The sequence below is a fragment of the Salmo trutta genome, chromosome 6, assembly GCF_901001165.1.
Source record: "Salmo trutta chromosome 6, fSalTru1.1, whole genome shotgun sequence".
NCBI lineage: Eukaryota > Metazoa > Chordata > Actinopteri > Salmoniformes > Salmonidae > Salmo > Salmo trutta.
The window spans coordinates 53,883,910-53,900,910 of record NC_042962.1 but is presented as its reverse complement, the minus strand read 5'-3'; the positions used below and the strand labels follow the sequence as shown (position 1 = coordinate 53,900,910).

Sequence of the window (17,001 nt, the reverse complement as noted above, 5' to 3'; positions counted from 1 at the left end):
CGACAGCTTATAACCGAGAGAGGCAAAGACAGTACGCACCCAAACATGAACAACTTTTTCAGTCTGTACAGTCGTGGCCAAAAGTTTGAGAATGACACAAATATTAATTCCACAAAGTTTGCTGCTTCAGTGTCTTTCGATATTTTTGTCAGATGTTACTATGGAATACTGAAGTATAATTACAAGCATTTCATAAGTGTCAAAGGCTTTTATTGACAATTACATGAAGTTGATGCAAAGAGTCAATATTTGCAGTGTTGAGCCTTCTTTTTCAAGACCTCTGGAATACGCCCTGGCATGCTGTCAATTAACTTCTGGGCCACATCCTGACTGATGGCAGCCCATTCTTGCATAATCAATACTTCAATTTTTTCCAAATTTGTAGGTTTTTGTTTGTCCACCCGCCTCTTGAGGATTGACCACAAGTTCTCAATGGGATTAAGGTCTGGGGAGTTTCCTGGCCATGGACCCAAAATATCGATGTTTTGTTCCCCGAGCCACTTAGTTATCACTTTTGCCTTATGGCAAGATGCTCCATCATGCTGGAAAAGGCATTGTTCATCACCAAACTGTTCCTGGATGGTTGGGAGAAGTTGCTCTCGGAGGATGTGTTGGTACCATTCTTTATTCATGGCTGTGTTCTTAAGCAAAATTGTAAGTGAGCCCACTCCCTTGGTTGAGAAGCAACCCCACACATGAATGGTCTCAGGATGCTTTACTGTAGGCATGACACAGGACTGATGGTAGCGCTCACCTTGTCTTCTCCGGACAAGCTATTTTCCAGATGCCCCAAACAATCGGAAAAGGGATTCGTCAGAGAAAATGACTTTACCCCAGTCCTCAGCAGTCCAATCCCTGTACTTTTTGCAGAATATCAGTCTGTCCCTGATGTTTTTCCTGGAGAGAAGTGGCTTCTTTGCTGCCCTTCTTGACACCAAGTATCCTCCAAAAGTCTTCGCCTCACTGTGCGTGCAGATGCACTCACACCTGCCTGCTGCCATTCCTGAGCAAGCTCTGTACTGGTGGTGCCACGATCCCACAGCTGAATCAACTTTAGGAGATGGTCCTGGCGCATGCTGGACTTTCTTGGGCGCCCTGAAGCCTTCTTCCCAACAATTGAACCGCTCTCCTTGAAGTTCTTGATGATCCGATAAATGGTTGATTTAGGTGCAATCTTACTGGCAGCAATATCCTTGCCTGTGAAGACCTTTTTGTGCAAAGCAATGGTGACTGCATGTGTTTCCTTGCAGGTAACCATGCTTGACAGAGGAAAAACAATGATTCCAAGCACCACCCTCCTTTTGAAGCTTCCAGTCTGTTATTCGAACTCAATCAGCATGACAGTGATCTCCAGCCTTGTCCTCGTCAACACTCACACCTGTGTTAACGAGAGAATCACTGACATGATGTCAGCTGGTCCTTTGGTGGCAGGGCTGAAATGCAGTGACATTTTGGGGGGGATTCAGTTCATTTGCATGGCAAATAGGGACTTTGCAATTAATCTGATCACTTCATAACATTCTGAAGTATATACAAATTGCCATCATACAAACTGAGTCAGCAGACTTTGTGAAAATTAATATTTGTGTCATTCTCAAAACTTTTGGCCACGACTGTAGATGTGAGGTTGGTTGCAACCAACGTCCGGTGTCGGTCTGTGCTGCTACACATGCGCTGAACGGACGCCGCGGAGAACATATTGGTGGATGTCGGCATTGAGGGATTACTAAAGACATGGCGGCCAACATCGAGCAAATTTTTCGCGATTTCGTAGTAAATAAGATAAAAGAAATTGAAGATGAGAGTCAAGATATCATGTAAATATGTTTTTATACAGCCTACTTTACTGGCATGAATGGTTTGTTCGGGCAATTTGAGAAATGTACGTTATAATTTTCTGTTCTGGCCTACTAGGTTAGCTAGCTTGCGTGTCCGGCAGTACAAAGTGTGCAAGGCAGGCAGTTAGTTGCTGTGGCTACAATGTATTTAGCTAGCTAACTAGCTGACTAATAACACAGTAGTTTCATGGGTTGGTTCTTGCAAAGATTATTATACTGTGGTTATTGGGTTCAAGCAAACCAGGTAGCTAACGTGGCACCAGGTACAGGGCTTGTTCGCACTACGCACCTTCCTAGTTAGCTAATCATGCTAAATGTGGATTGCTAACAAGCCAACGTTAGCAGTTTACCAGGACGCAATCTCTTTGCTAGAACTCGACCAAAACGTTAGCTTTACTGAGCTACAGTGTGCAAAGGCCATACACACACACATTTCGGATTTTTAATTTAGCTAGCTATGTCAAAAGCAATGCCGGAGACTTGTAGTTATACCTTTCAGTTTTCATGTTACACAGTCACGTTCTAATTAGAGGTTAACGCTAAATAACTAACAGTAGCTAGCTACCTCGCATGTCAAATCACGTTTTATTTTTATTTGTCACATGCGCCGAATACAACAGGTGTAGAACTTACAGTGAAATGCTTACTTACAAGCCCTGTCAGTTATGTAGACTACGTTAATCATTCAAGCTCATGCATTGCATACTTATAGATATTGTCCATTCGGTGTCCATTGTCATGTTGTTAAAAACCAAGCCCTGCTGATAAGAAAGTTGAGTGAACATACTGTAAGTTCAAGTACAGGTGTCATCTCATACCTGCATTCTCTCTATTAAGTCTGACAGATGAAGGCCATCCCAATGGTAAAACTGCAGAAGGAGCAGATGGGATCAACAACACACAAGGTCAGTAACACAAGGGCTGTATCTCAATAGTCCAAAGTGATTTTCTCTCATCTCCTTTCCTTTATTTGCACTGATACTACAGTTTTGATCAGGTGAAAGCATCTATTTCAAATGAAATTGTAATGTACTGTATTATTTATGCAGATAAAGATGGTGTAGCCAATAAGGAAGAGGGTGATGTCCCACAAAAGAAGCACAAGAAGCACAAGAAGCACAAGAAGCACAAAAGCAAAAAGAAGAAACGTAAGGAAGAGAAAGAGAGTGGCTCAGAGTCAGAAGCAGAATCTGATGGAGACAAGGCAAAGACTGGTAAGTCGTCTCAAACTACTACTAAGCATATGCATAACAGCAGTGGTGGACCTTTTCAGTTTGATGTTAATAATCAGCAGACTACTTAAAGGTCCATTATGTAGCTTTGTGCGCGACGCAATTCACATTGAAATGTGAGTTCTAGATCTGTCATTCTCATTGAACGCAAGTTTGATGGTAGATCTGTTTGTCATTTTACAACGTTTTTGGCTATTGAAAATATATTTCACAGCAGTTTAGCTAGATGGTACAGTGATTCTCTACACAACATTTAGCTTTTTGTCACAAACAGAATTTTAGCAACCAGGTAATAAAAATGTCTACATATTGCACCATTGAATCAAATGTCATGATGATTAATTTCTAAAATATTGTCATTAATTCCACAGGGGAGGAGGATGATGAGAGATCCAAGCGGCATAAACGACATTCTGGGAAGAAGAAGAAAAAAAAGCAGAAGAAAGATGGTGACAAGTCCAACAGCTCATCTGGGTCTGAGTCGAAGCCTCAGCCTGGGAACAAGGAGAGCAAAACTCAGGATCTGCCTGATATCATCCCTAAACTAGAGGAGAAGTGTCCGGATAAGTCCTCCTCCAGACGCTCACGGTCTCGTTCAGGCAAGCGCAGGTCCAGATCCAGGGACAGGAGAGGGAGATCCAGATCGAGGTCCGGTAGAAGAGGTGGCGGACACACACGTTCCAGATCACGGCACCGGAGGTCCGGGTCACATTCTAGAAGGTCTGGGTCTGGCAGGAGAGGCAGGAGAACCCGGTCAAGGTCCCTCGTGATCTTGAAGAAAGACAGACGGTCTAGATCGAGATCCAGAAGGCGATCGAAATCTAAGACGAGATCTCAGTCGAGACACCGAGAGATGCGTTCAGGATCTCCCTCTCCGTCCAGAAACGACAAATCCAGGTCTGCCTCAAGAGACAGCCAATCACCCGAGAAGGATCCCTTTGCGGCCCTGGCTAAAGATGAGCTCGCTGTGAAAGACGAAAACGTAATGGTTCCAATCGATCCGCCAGCCCTTGCTTCCGAAAGCAGCATTGAGGGTGTCGTCAATGTGGCCGCCGCCTCTGGAGGAGGGTGGAAGCCGATACCCTTCTTAGGGGACAGCAGTAAGGGAGAGCCAGCCGTTTCCTCCCAGCCCTCAGAATGTCTGACGTCTCCACAGAAGTGCCCTATTCCTCCCGAGGTGCCTTCAGGTGAGCCGCATGAGGCCTCCACTGACCACCAGTCATTGTCAGCCTCTGATCCTAACCACAGCTGCCAGCCAACTGGTGAGCCAGGGGAATCGGATGGACCTGTTACTTCAGAAACCCTGGATGGCTCTGTAGATTCCTTACCCCCCAAAACGGATGCTGATGGAGGGGACAAGGTGACACCTCAGGGTGAAGAGCTGCCTGCCTCACCTCAACCTAAACCACAGCCAACATCTGGAGAGGCAGAGACGACAGAGAAGGAAGGAGGATCTTCAACGTCCAGGTCTCCTTCAAAGAGGAAAAAGTCCAGGTCAAAGTCTCCTGGTCAGAAGAAACGCTCTGACGCAAAGTCCTCCAAGAAGAGGAGGTCCAGATCCAAGTCTCCAGGGAGGAAAAGGAAATCGAGGTCCTCAACGCCAGGCCGCAAGAGGAAGTCCAGGACGCCGTCTCGGAGGAAGAAGTCTCGCTCAACGTCTGGGACGAGAAAGAAGAAATCACGGTCCAAATCCAGAACGCGGAACAAGCGCTCAAAGTCTAGGTCGCCGAAAAGGAAACGGTCCAAGTCACGGTCTCCTGCTCGGAGGTCAAAGCGATCGAGGTCACGCTCTGGTTCGCGGCGGAGGGGGAGGGGTGCATTCGGCAGCCACCAGCTGAGCCAGAGGGACCGCTGGAAGCGTGAGCCAAGCCACTCCCCGGTCCTCATCCTCCGCAAGAAGAGGTCTCCGGCACGCACCAACCGCGACACCAGCAAAAGTCCACCACGACTCACAGAGCTGGGTAAGAATGTCACCATTTTTTTTTGAATGATCAATGTATTTGAATTGAATAAGTTTATTTTCCCCGTTGGTAACTTGACAAAAACACCGGTGTACAGTAAGTCTCAATGCGAGTTTGTGATGTGTTCTTCATCCCGCCTCACAGATAAAGACCAGTTACTGGAGATTGCTAAGGCTAATGCAGCCGCCATGTGTGCCAAGGCCGGGATACCCATCCCAGAGAGCCTGCGACCCAAAGCGGTCCTCCAGCTGCCTTTACCCAACCCCAACAACCCCATGTCCTTCTCCATGCCCATGAATATGAACATGCCCATGAACATGTCTATGAACATGCCTATGAGCATGACCATGAATGCAGCTATGGCTAGCATGACAGCTGCCACAATGACGGCTGCCCTGGCCAGTATGGGATCTATGGCCTCCATGCACCAGATGGCCCCGCTCCCCAGCATCACCAACAAGCCCCCGCCAGGTCCCCCCCAGCCCAACATGGCCACCATCGAGGATGTGAAGAGGAAGGTGGCCAAGCAGGCAAACAGCATCAGCATCAAGGAGTTCACTGACGTAAGTGCTCTTCAATGTCATGATAATGATGACGACAATCATGTAATGATATGCTTTGGAGAAGATTTACTAAGCATTTGTCCTGGTGCAAAATGTAGTCCTGCACCTTTTTCATAACAAAACACAAATCTTGGACATGAAATTGTATGTGGAAATGGAAACATGGACCCTCGAGCTGTGTCCTGTGTGTTTCTGTAGAAGTGTAAGAAGATTGTGGAGAAGGGAGGGGAGCTGGCCCTCGCTGAACCCCGTATATCTGACGACGAGGACGACGGCAAACCGTTTGGACGAGCCGCCCTGAGGGAGGTCAAGGGCATCTCTTTCAGCCTCAATGTAAGAACATGGAACACACAGCATCAACATGTCTCTCATCAATGTACAGTACATTCTGAGCTTAAACATTTCCTTATTAATAAAAAATGTATCGAGGCAGTTTGAACTGATATTTAATTTTCAGAACATAGTTACTGTTTGAACATAGTATCTAAACAGTAACTAGTCTTTAACTATGTGGGACTGAAGAGATGTGCCTAACTGGGTGAATGGTTGAAGTGAACTGCAGTATGCTGTCTGTTTTGCCCTGGGCTGATGTTAAGAGCTGTTTCTATTGCTGCCACATAACATTTTACAACATAACATACTGTTTTTCCTATTGAGCCAACATAGGCGATGGGCAAAGCAGACAGCAAGCCTCCTTGGGCCCAGAACCAAACCAGGTAGATTTATACTCTTGCGCACTTTCCCACAAACTTCCATCCCAAGGAGACCTCAGTCATGTAAGTGAAGTTTGCTGGTTGAAGTGCACTGGAGATAAATCCTCCTTATTGAGACTGGGCCCAGTAACTGCTATGATAACCAGCCATTCCCCTTGTTGAAACACACCTCTTTGTCTTTTTATATTTTTTTTCCTCCCATTTTTTTAACAGTAACCCCCCCCCCCCCCCCCCCCCCACGCCCCTCCTACTCCTGTACTGCCCCTCCTCCCTCCTCCTCTCTCAGAACGCGTCCGTGCGTCCATCGCCGGCGTTGGCGGTTCGGAGCGAGGCGGCGTTCGCCAAGGAGTTCCCCGTGTCGTCGGGCTCCCAGCACAGGAAGAAGGAGGGCGACGGGGGAGGGGCTTACGGAGAGTGGGTGACCGTCGACAAGAAGGCGGAAAAGGCCAAGGCGGCGGCGACCAAGGCATTGGCAACGGCTGCCAAGGAAACTTCGCCTGGGGATGCGCCTTTGTCTGCGGTGTCCGTGGCAACGGAGGAGCCGGCGGTCGTCAAGGAGAGTGATAGTGTGTTCCCGGAGCCGCCGCTACAGGTGGGATACGGAGGGGAGGGGGAGGAGGGGGTAAGGTGACACTAAGAGAGATGAAGGGGAGAGGGGGTTTTAGGAGAGTCGTCGTGGAGGGAGAGAAAGTGAGTTGAGATATTATGCATTTCAAAATCATACACGTTAAAAATGTGCTTTATTTTTGGATTTTAGTTTTAACCCAGTGTTTTACCACATGTAGTGGTTTGGATCAGTGGTTTCCAAAATGGTAGGTCACTGCTGACTCCTATTGGGAAGTAGTTTGAGACCAGGTTCTATGGTTATACACAGTAGCTAGAAACATTGGTGTGGTTGATTTGAAAGTAGAAAAGTCCAAAAGCCTTAGGTGGGTTGTCATGCCCAGCAGGAGAAAAAGATTTGGGAACCACTGGTTTAGATGGTATGGTGAGTTTAGTTAGAATGCCATACCAGTGCTCCTCATCTGACCCTATCGCAGCATTGACTGGGTTTCGCTGGAGTAGCTGTTTCTGAGGGCGGCATGTAAAACACTGACCCTCATCACCCACCAATTCCACATTGAATGTACAATCAAGGGCATTAATTGACCTCTCAAATCTCAGAGCAATAGATATCGATCAGTCATAAATCGTCAGATGGGCAGACCAATGAGAAATCAGGTGACGTCATCCGTGACCTTGCTGTTAATTTGTGCTTATTTTGTATTTGATGCAACTGTTATTAAACAAAGCTGGCTGAAATTCCACAGGTTGCGTTTTATTTTTTGTGGGGGGGTGTACAACTACTAATACTGACAACTCAAAAAAATACAAATACTGACGACTACGTAGATGTAAGTAGTTTCATATAACTGATCTAGGTCTCATGGAGTAAGTCTAGATTTCTTTCTTGTACGGTGAATGGATTTTCCTTATTAGTTTTATCGGCTGTTCACTGGTGTATATGTGTGTGTAGTATTGTTTTTGCATGAATGTGTGTGAATGACTGGGGTGTGTGTGTGGTGCTGACTCCTGTGTGTCCCCCTCTAGCCTGTAGACATCACCCAGGCAGTCGGTGAGAGGATGAAGGCCCAGAAGCGTCTGGCTGAGAACCCGTACGACGTCAGCGCCATCTGCATGCTCAGCCGTGCTCAGGAACAGGTAAACAACAAGCGTTGGTAGAAGCATAATGTACACTCTTTCCACCTCCTTTCTCACACACTAAACCTTCCTCTCTGTTAGGTGGATGCGTGGGCCCAGTCCAACACCATCCCTGGTCTGTTTACAGGTTCTACTGGAGCAACGGTGCTCAGCTCAGAGGAGCTGTCCAACAGCGGACCACAGGCCTGGATCAAAAAGGTACCGGCCACTGTCTTACCTGCTCCCCACACACCCTCCTCACCCCAAACATCCCACCCCACTACCCTACAGGTGTCTGCATCGCCCATGCCCACTGGTGTACCCACTTCACAAGCCTTCCTCAGCCTGCTCCCTAATCACCACCCAGCCCTAGTCAAATAACTGAATGTCTGTACGCATAGAGACGGAGACTGTATTTAGTTTGACAAATGTTCTGTTGATGTAGAACACACTGGGTTAGAATGGAGTAGTTCCACTGTTACTCAGTGGAATCCAGGGCAGATGTAACGGCCCCGAAACGTGGGGTCCACTGCTACCATGGCAACCCTTGTTAGCGCTAACGCACATAGTTTACGTGTGTGTGTGTGTGTGTGTGAGTGAGAGCATCTGTTGTCTGTATTGTGTGTTTCTGTCTGCGTCAGAAAGATGCTCTGACGGTGAAGGAAGCCTCTTGTTTATGTTGACTCAGCCTGATATTTGCACTGCGGTCTGTAACAGTGGTAACATGATGAACCCAGACTTTAATCTTTATCTTTTATCTGACCTACAGAGATGAACAAAAATCTCCCTGTACTTCAATCACCCCCCACCCCTCCCCCGCAACACACACATTCTGACTAATTACATTTCCTGTGAAGTGGGTACACCATGTTAAGGGTAGCGATGCAGATTCCTTACTTGTGACATTCTTACCAAAGCAGGTGCAAATGCAGTACTGACACCCGTCTACTAGTGGTGCTCTGGTCTGACACCCGTCTACTAGTGGTGCTCTGGTCTGACACCCGTCTACTAGTGGTGCTCTGGTCTGACACCCGTCTACTAGTGGTGCTCTGGTCTGACACCCGTCTACTAGTGGTGCTCTGGTCTGTCCACTAAATAGAGTCCCCCTCGGGGTCGGAATAGGGACTTGGAGAGGGAGGGAGGGGAGGAAGAGGAGAGCTGGAAGTAAGTCTGCAGACCCCAGAACCCCCCTTGTCCTCTAGCACCCCAGGGCAAGGCAGAGATTATGGGTCCGTCTCAGTAGTCTAAAGAAGCTTCCTTGTCTCTTTCCTTGGATTCACACTGATCTCAGAACAGGGGAAAGGGAAAAGCTCTATTCTTTCACCTATCCTGCCTTTTCAGATCAGGTCAGATGTTATTGGGGACGTTAGATGAGGAAGTGACTTTAGACTATTCAGATGTACCCTAAGACAGGTTACTATAGTCTCTACCGTCACGCTGTCTCCCTAAAGCGGTGTCTCCCTATCACTCCCCCACACCCAGAATGTCATCATGCCCAGAGATAACCATAGTTGTTTGTCCTCTGTCTGTGGACCCCGTCTGAACCCTCCTACCCTGTAGTGTTTCTATAGTGGGCTGTTTGAAGCCAGTGGGTGTAACTGTACCCCAAGCCTCCCTGAGCTCTGTAAACACACAGAGGCAGGGTGCTGCTGTTACTGTTTTAAATGACACATCCTGAGGAATCTCTCTCAGGTTAGGTTACACATTGTCACATCATTTAGCTATAGAGGGAGTGATGGATCTGCTGAGTTCATTCTTCATTTAATACGACACATCCTTCACATGCAGATGCTATGGACATATGCTGTGGACATGTTCAGAGACATGATAGAGGGATGAGAGTGCATTGATCATACTAATGTTAGTGACATGCATTTTGCTAGCATTACAGCAGCTAACATTGATTTACAGCACGCTAGCATTACAGCAGCTAACATTGATTTACAGCACGCTAGCATTACAACAGCTAACATTGATTTACAGCACGCTAGCATTACAGCAGCTAACACTGATTTACAGCACGCTAGCATTACAGCAGCTAACATTGATTTACAGCACGCTAGCATTACAACAGCTAACATTGATTTACAGCACGCTAGCATTACAGCAGCTAACACTGATTTACAGCACGCTAGCATTACCAGCATATGGACTGTGTTGTTTGTGGTTGTTGGCTGCCCCTAGCAACCAGTCCTGGTGCATTCCGTTTCCCAGTAGATGAGCGGGGTCTAGTTTTAGACCAGACAGTGGTCTCCAACCCTAGTCCAGGCTGTGCAGGATTTTGTTCCAGCCCAGCATAGTTGAATAGGTTAGGGCTGTAACAAAAACCTGTACATTAGCTCCAGGACCACAATTGGAGACCACTGCCTGAGGGAGATCTCTGTTCTGAGGGACCTAGGCTAGTTACAGGTGTCCATGGACATGCCTGTGCTCTTTCCCTTGCCCTGGGAGAGGCTGCGGTCAGAAGTTGCTCTTAGTCACAGATCTAAGATCAGCTTCCCTTCGGGAAATCCTAACTCCAAGCTGACCTAGGTGTCTAGGGGCAACTTCCTCCCAGTCCTTGGGGCAGCCTGAGGAAGGGGGTCGGTAAGAGGGGTCTGGATTGGAGCAGAGGGAGAGAGAGGTGTGGGTTCACAGGGGTGACCTGTGAACTTTCACCTCTCTGTGTATTGGACACTTGTTTCAGGGTCAGTCCTTGTAGCTGTCCTTGTTGCCATGGCCACAGTCAGGCCCCCCCTCTCATTTCCTGTCTGATGCTGGGCCGGTGATGAGGGGCTAGGTACGTACACCACACAGCGCCTTACTATACATCTTGTGTAACCGTGTGTGTGTGAGAGAAAAGGTGTGTGAGACAGAAAGAAATGAGGTGTCAAGGCACAGCGCCCTCTTATTTACCTACATGTGGTATAATGTGTGAAGAAATAAGTCTCTCGGCTGTGTCTTGAGTTTCACCACAGAATTGATTTAATTTCATCTGTACTCTTAATGTGTTTTGAAGTTTCTCTAGAAATGTTCTCTCAAACGCACGATTTTCAAAAGCTGCCACCACAGATAGTTATTTCTAGTGTTTCACATAGGGGTAGAGGTTACTGCAGACAGAGTAACACACACACACACACACCGTTAACTGTTATCCAGAGGCATGTGAGTTGTCCTGAAGGTAGTCTCTAACTCAAGTCTGACTGTGACAGTGGTGTGACTGGATGAGAGACGGAGTGAGTGGATTAGGTGGTTGAGATGTTTTCAAGGTGGAAACTAATTATCTGCTTTCGCCTCTTCCTCTCCCCTCACTCTTCACTCTCTTCTCCTCTTCCTCCTCACTCCATGGTTCTCTCTTCTGTTATTCTCCTCTTCCTCTCTCTGTCTGTAGGATCAGTTCTTGCGAGCAGCCCCGGTGTCGGGAGGGGTAGGGGAGTTTCTCATGAGGAAGATGGGATGGCGGACGGGGGAGGGGCTAGGGCGACACCGCGAGGGCACTGTCGAGCCAATCATCATCGACTTCAAGACCGACCGCAAAGGTGAAATGAAGTGACCCATGCTTTCCACCAGAGCGTTATGCATCGCAATATTATTCCAGAAGGCTATTAATGATGCTTAATAATGTGTTATTGATGACTGTTAATGACGTGTGTAGTTGATGAGGATTAATAATGTGTTAGTGGTGACGTGTGTAGTTGATGAGGATTAATAATGTGTTAGTGGTGACGTGTGTAGTTGATGAGGATTAATAATGTGTTAGTGGTGACGTGTGTAGTTGATGAGGATTAATAATGTGTTAGTGGTGACGTGTGTAGTTGATGAGGATTAATAATGTGTTAGTGGTGACGTGTGTAGTTGATGAGGATTAATAATGTGTTAGTGATGACGTGTGTAGTTGATGAGGATTAATAATGTGTTAGTGATGACGTGTGTAGTTGATGAGGATTAATAATGTGTTAGTGATGACGTGTGTAGTTGATGAGGATTAATAATGTGTTAGTGGTGACGTGTGTAGTTGATGAGGATTAATAATGTGTTAGTGGTGACTGTTAATGACGTGTGTAGTGGATGAGGATTAATAATGTGTTAGTGATGACTGTTAATGACGTGTGTAGTTGATGAGGATTAATAATGTGTTAGTGATGACTGTTAATGACGTGTGTAGTGGATGAGGATTAATAATGTGTTGTTAATGACGTGTGTAGTTGATGAGGATTAATAATGTGTTAGTGATGACTGTTAATGACGTGTGTAGTTGATGAGGATTAATAATGTGTTAGTGATGACTGTTAATGACGTGTGTAGTGGATGAGGATTAATAATGTGTTGTTAATGACGTGTGTAGTTGATGAGGATTAATAATGTGTTATTGATGACGTGTGTAGTTGATGAGGATTAATAATGTGTTATTGATGACGTGTGTAGTTGATGAGGATTAATAATGTGTTATTGATGACGTGTGTAGTTGATGAGGATTAATAATGTGTTATTGATGACGTGTGTAGTTGATGAGGATTAATAATGTGTTATTGATGAAGTGTGTAGTGGATGAGGATTAATAATGTGTTATTGATGACGTGTGTAGTTGATGAGGATTAATAATGTGTTATTGATGACGTGTGTAGTTGATGAGGATTAATAATGTGTTATTGATGACGTGTGTAGTTGATGAGGATTAATAATGTGTTATTGATGACGTGTGTAGTTGATGAGGATTAATAATGTGTTGTTAATGACGTGTGTAGTTGATGAGGATTAATAATGTGTTAGTGGTGACGTGTGTAGTTGATGAGGATTAATAATGTGTTAGTGGTGACGTGTGTAGTTGATGAGGATTAATAATGTGTTAGTGGTGACGTGTGTAGTTGATGAGGATTAATAATGTGTTAGTGGTGACGTGTGTAGTTGATGAGGATTAATAATGTGTTAGTGGTGACGTGTGTAGTTGATGAGGATTAATAATGTGTTAGTGATGACGTGTGTAGTTGATGAGGATTAATAATGTGTTAGTGATGACGTGTGTAGTTGATGAGGATTAATAATTTGTTAGTGATGACGTGTGTAGTTGATGAGGATTAATAATGTGTTAGTGGTGACGTGTGTAGTTGATGAGGATTAATAATGTGTTAGTGGTGACTGTTAATGACGTGTGTAGTGGATGAGGATTAATAATGTGTTAGTGATGACTGTTAATGACGTGTAGTTGATGAGGATTAATAATGTGTTAGTGATGACTGTTAATGACGTGTGTAGTTGATGAGGATTAATAATGTGTTAGTGATGACTGTTAATGACGTGTGTAGTGGATGAGGATTAATAATGTGTTGTTAATGACGTGTGTAGTTGATGAGGATTAATAATGTGTTAGTGATGACTGTTAATGACGTGTGTAGTGGATGAGGATTAATAATGTGTTATTGATGACGTGTGTAGTGGATGAGGATTAATAATGTGTTATTGATGACGTGTGTAGTTGATGAGGATTAATAATGTGTTATTGATGACGTGTGTAGTTGATGAGGATTAATAATGTGTTATTGATGACGTGTGTAGTTGATGAGGATTAATAATGTGTTATTGATGACGTGTGTAGTTGATGAGGATTAATAATGTGTTATTGATGACGTGTGTAGTTGATGAGGATTAATAATGTGTTATTGATGACGTGTGTAGTTGATGAGGATTAATAATGTGTTATTGATGACGTGTGTAGTGGATGAGGATTAATAATGTGTTATTGATGACGTGTGTAGTGGATGAGGATTAATAATGTGTTATTGATGACGTGTGTAGTGGATGAGGATTAATAATGTGTTATTGATGACGTGTGTAGTGGATGAGGATTAATAATGTGTTATTGATGACGTGTGTAGTGGATGAGGATTAATAATGTGTTAGTGATGACGTGTGTAGTGGATGAGGATTAATAATGTGTTAGTGATGACGTGTGTAGTGGATGAGGATTAATAATGTGTTAGTGATGACGTGTGTAGTGGATGAGGATTAATAATGTGTTAGTGATGACGTGTGTAGTGGATGAGGATTAATAATGTGTTATTGATGACGTGTGTAGTGGATGAGGATTAATAATGTGTTAGTGATGACGTGTGTAGTTGATGAGGATTAATAATGTGTGTATAATCTGACCATAGGTCTGGTGGCTGAGGGAGAGAAGACTCAGAAGTCGGGCGGTATGGTTGTGATGAAGGATCTACTGGGTGAGTACAACGCACACACACACACACACACGATTTTAACTCGGTCTCACTCAATTTACCAATATTGCATTTTTTTTGAAGTGCTATAGAATCAATCAATTAGAATTGTATTGATTTGAATGAATGTATTGACCATCTGCCCCCCAGGTAAGCACCCAGTGTCTGCTCTGATGGAGATGTGCAACAAGAAGAAGTGGATTCCTCCGGAGTTTGTTATGGTGACCCACAGTGGCCCAGACCACCGCAAGAACTTCCTTTTCAAGGTGTGGATACGCGCTATGAGCCTGTGTGTTTGAATGGGTTTGTTTATTAGTTTATGGATGACTTTGTCAGATGGTTTGTGTTATAACCTCTTCCTCTCTCCTTCTCCCCTTTCCTCCTCTCTCTGTACCCCAGGTGGTGGTAAATGGTCAAGACTTCCAGCCTGCGTCAGCCAGTCCCAATAAGAAGCATGCCAAAGCCATGGCTGCTACGGTGGCTCTGCAGGCCATGGGAGAGGTGGCAGGGGACACAGGGCTTTATACAGGGCCTGTGTTCACCACTGCTACCACTGGACCACTGTTCTCCTCCAACGTCTAACACACACACACACACACACACACACATAGTGAAACACACTCACAGACTGAGATACAGCGCTCGCACACACACACACACAGGAGAAAAATGACTTGAGTCGCAGACCCTTCTGGCTGACGAGGACATATAGAATTTGAAGTCACCCGCCAGGGAACGATGATTTGTATTGGAATGTCCGTTCTTATTCTATGTTTTGGGCCTACACACCACACGCGTTCAGAAGAGCCGTATCTGCTGCCTAATGGTCAACACTAGGAGATAGTGTTACTCTGGAAGCAAAATGAAATTTACTGATATTTTAAAACGGTTCCGGAATGCCGTTTTTTTTATCCTACTTTGAATGTTTATCTTATGTGTTGAAGCTCAAATGACGTTTTCAAGAAGCTGTTCATAGTGTTAATGCATTTGGGAGAATTTGGAAAAACTCCACCATTCTCCTCATGACCAAATCGTCAATATCAAATGTTACCCATTTGGAACATTAATTTTCAAAGTGATTCACACTTGATAGTTCTGTCTCATTTTGGACAGATTAATTTACTACTGTCTAGGTTGAGCTTTCAGTCCGCTTTTGTTGGTAGCGTTATTTACACGGTCTGTATAAAAACAAATGTAACGTGTTAGCTGAAAGTGAAGAGATGTGGGTAACCGTAGGAGTTATGGTCTGGAACACCAAAATAAAAATGTCTTTATCTGATTCATTAAATGATAGTCCTTTGACTATATGTGTGTAAAGTACATTTTCTCATTTTGTTTATACAGACAAGAACATGTCTTTTCAATGTTTATTTGCCATGCGATCACAACACGTTTATTGTACATCCAACACTGTGTTTTCAAACGGTGCAGTTCAGTATTTGAAGACGGTCTCCCTGCCCTTGTCATCATTCCAGCACTAGTAGCAATAAACATATTTCCTGGTGCAGGGAGAGATAGGAATACTATATATGGACAGCATAGCAGGGTTCATCTGAGCCCTTGAGTCCAATCCCACATTCCAATACACAACCTCCAAAGCATTCGGCGGACGTAGCAGTGCAGACATCATCAAACGATCTCAGACTTCTCACTGGCAGCTCAGATGAGGGGTTGATCCAGCATCGCAGAGGACAAATGCATAGAGGCTGTAGCTCTATTGTGGCTAAGATAATGTAGCATTTTCCGACTATTCACATATACAGTGCCTTTGTATTTTGTCACATTACAGCCTTATTCTAAAATGGATTCATTTGTTTTTCTTCCCCTTATCAATCTACACACAATACCCCATAATGACAAAGCCAAAAGCTTGGCATAAATGTATTTGGGGAGTTTCTCCCATTCTAGGCAGATCCTCTCAAGCTCTGTCAGGTTGGATGGGGAGCGTCGCAGCACAGCTATTTTCAGATCTCAACAGAGATGTTCGATCGGGTTCAAGTCCGGGCTCCGACTGGGCCACTCAAGGACATTCAGAGACTTGTCCCGAAGCCACGCCTGCGTTGTCTTGGCTGTGTGCTTAGGGTCGTTGTCCTGTTGGAAGGTGAACCTTGGCCCTAGTTTGAGGTCCTGAGCGCTCTGGAGCAGGTTTTCACCAAGGATCTCTCTGTACTTTGCACCGTTCATCTTTCCCTCGATCCTGACTGGTCTCCCAGTCCCTGCCGCTGAAAAACATCCCCACAGCATGATGCTGCCACCACCATGCTTCACGGTACGGATTGTTCCAGGTTTCCTCCGGACGTGACACTTGGCATTCAGGCCAAATAGTTCAATCTTGGTTTCATCAGACCAGAGAATCTTGTATCTCATGGTCTGAGAGTCCTTTAGGTGCCTTTTGTCAAACTCGAAGCGGGCTGTCATGTGCCTTTTACTGAGGAGTGGCTTCGGTCTGGCCACTCTACCATAAAGGCCTGATTGGTGGAATGCTGCAGAGGTGGTTGTACTTCCTGATGGTTCTCCCATCTCCACAGAGGAACTCTGGAGCTCTGTCAGAGTGACCATCGGGTTCTTGGTCACCTCCCTGATCAAGGCTCTTCTCCCCTGATTGCTCAGTTTGGCCGGGAGGTCAGCTCCAGGAAGAGTCTTAGTGGTTCCAAACTTCTTCCGTTTAAGAATGATGGAGGCCACTGTGTTCTTGGGGACCTTCAATTCTGCAGACATTTGTTGGTACCCTTCCCCAGAAATGTGTCTCGACACAATCCGGTTTCAGTGCTCTACAGACAATTCCTTCAACCTCATGGCTTGGTTTTTGCTCTGACATGC

General features: G+C 45.3%; 1 protein-coding gene across 1 annotated transcript; it reads left to right on the top strand.

Moving 5' to 3' along the window:
* The first annotated feature begins 1,652 nt into the window (after positions 1 to 1,652).
* On the top strand, positions 1,653 to 15,499 carry LOC115196297 (protein SON). The gene is made up of 13 exons (XM_029756988.1): positions 1,653 to 1,817; positions 2,676 to 2,743; positions 2,888 to 3,052; positions 3,442 to 5,031; positions 5,176 to 5,594; positions 5,793 to 5,927; positions 6,594 to 6,899; positions 7,898 to 8,008; positions 8,090 to 8,206; positions 11,358 to 11,505; positions 14,119 to 14,184; positions 14,332 to 14,447; positions 14,581 to 15,499. Exons 1-13 carry the CDS (start codon positions 1,735 to 1,737, stop codon positions 14,761 to 14,763), a joined length of 3,507 nt encoding a protein of 1,168 aa, XP_029612848.1. The 5' UTR covers positions 1,653 to 1,734; the 3' UTR covers positions 14,764 to 15,499.
* Positions 15,500 to 17,001: the final 1,502 nt, after the last annotated feature.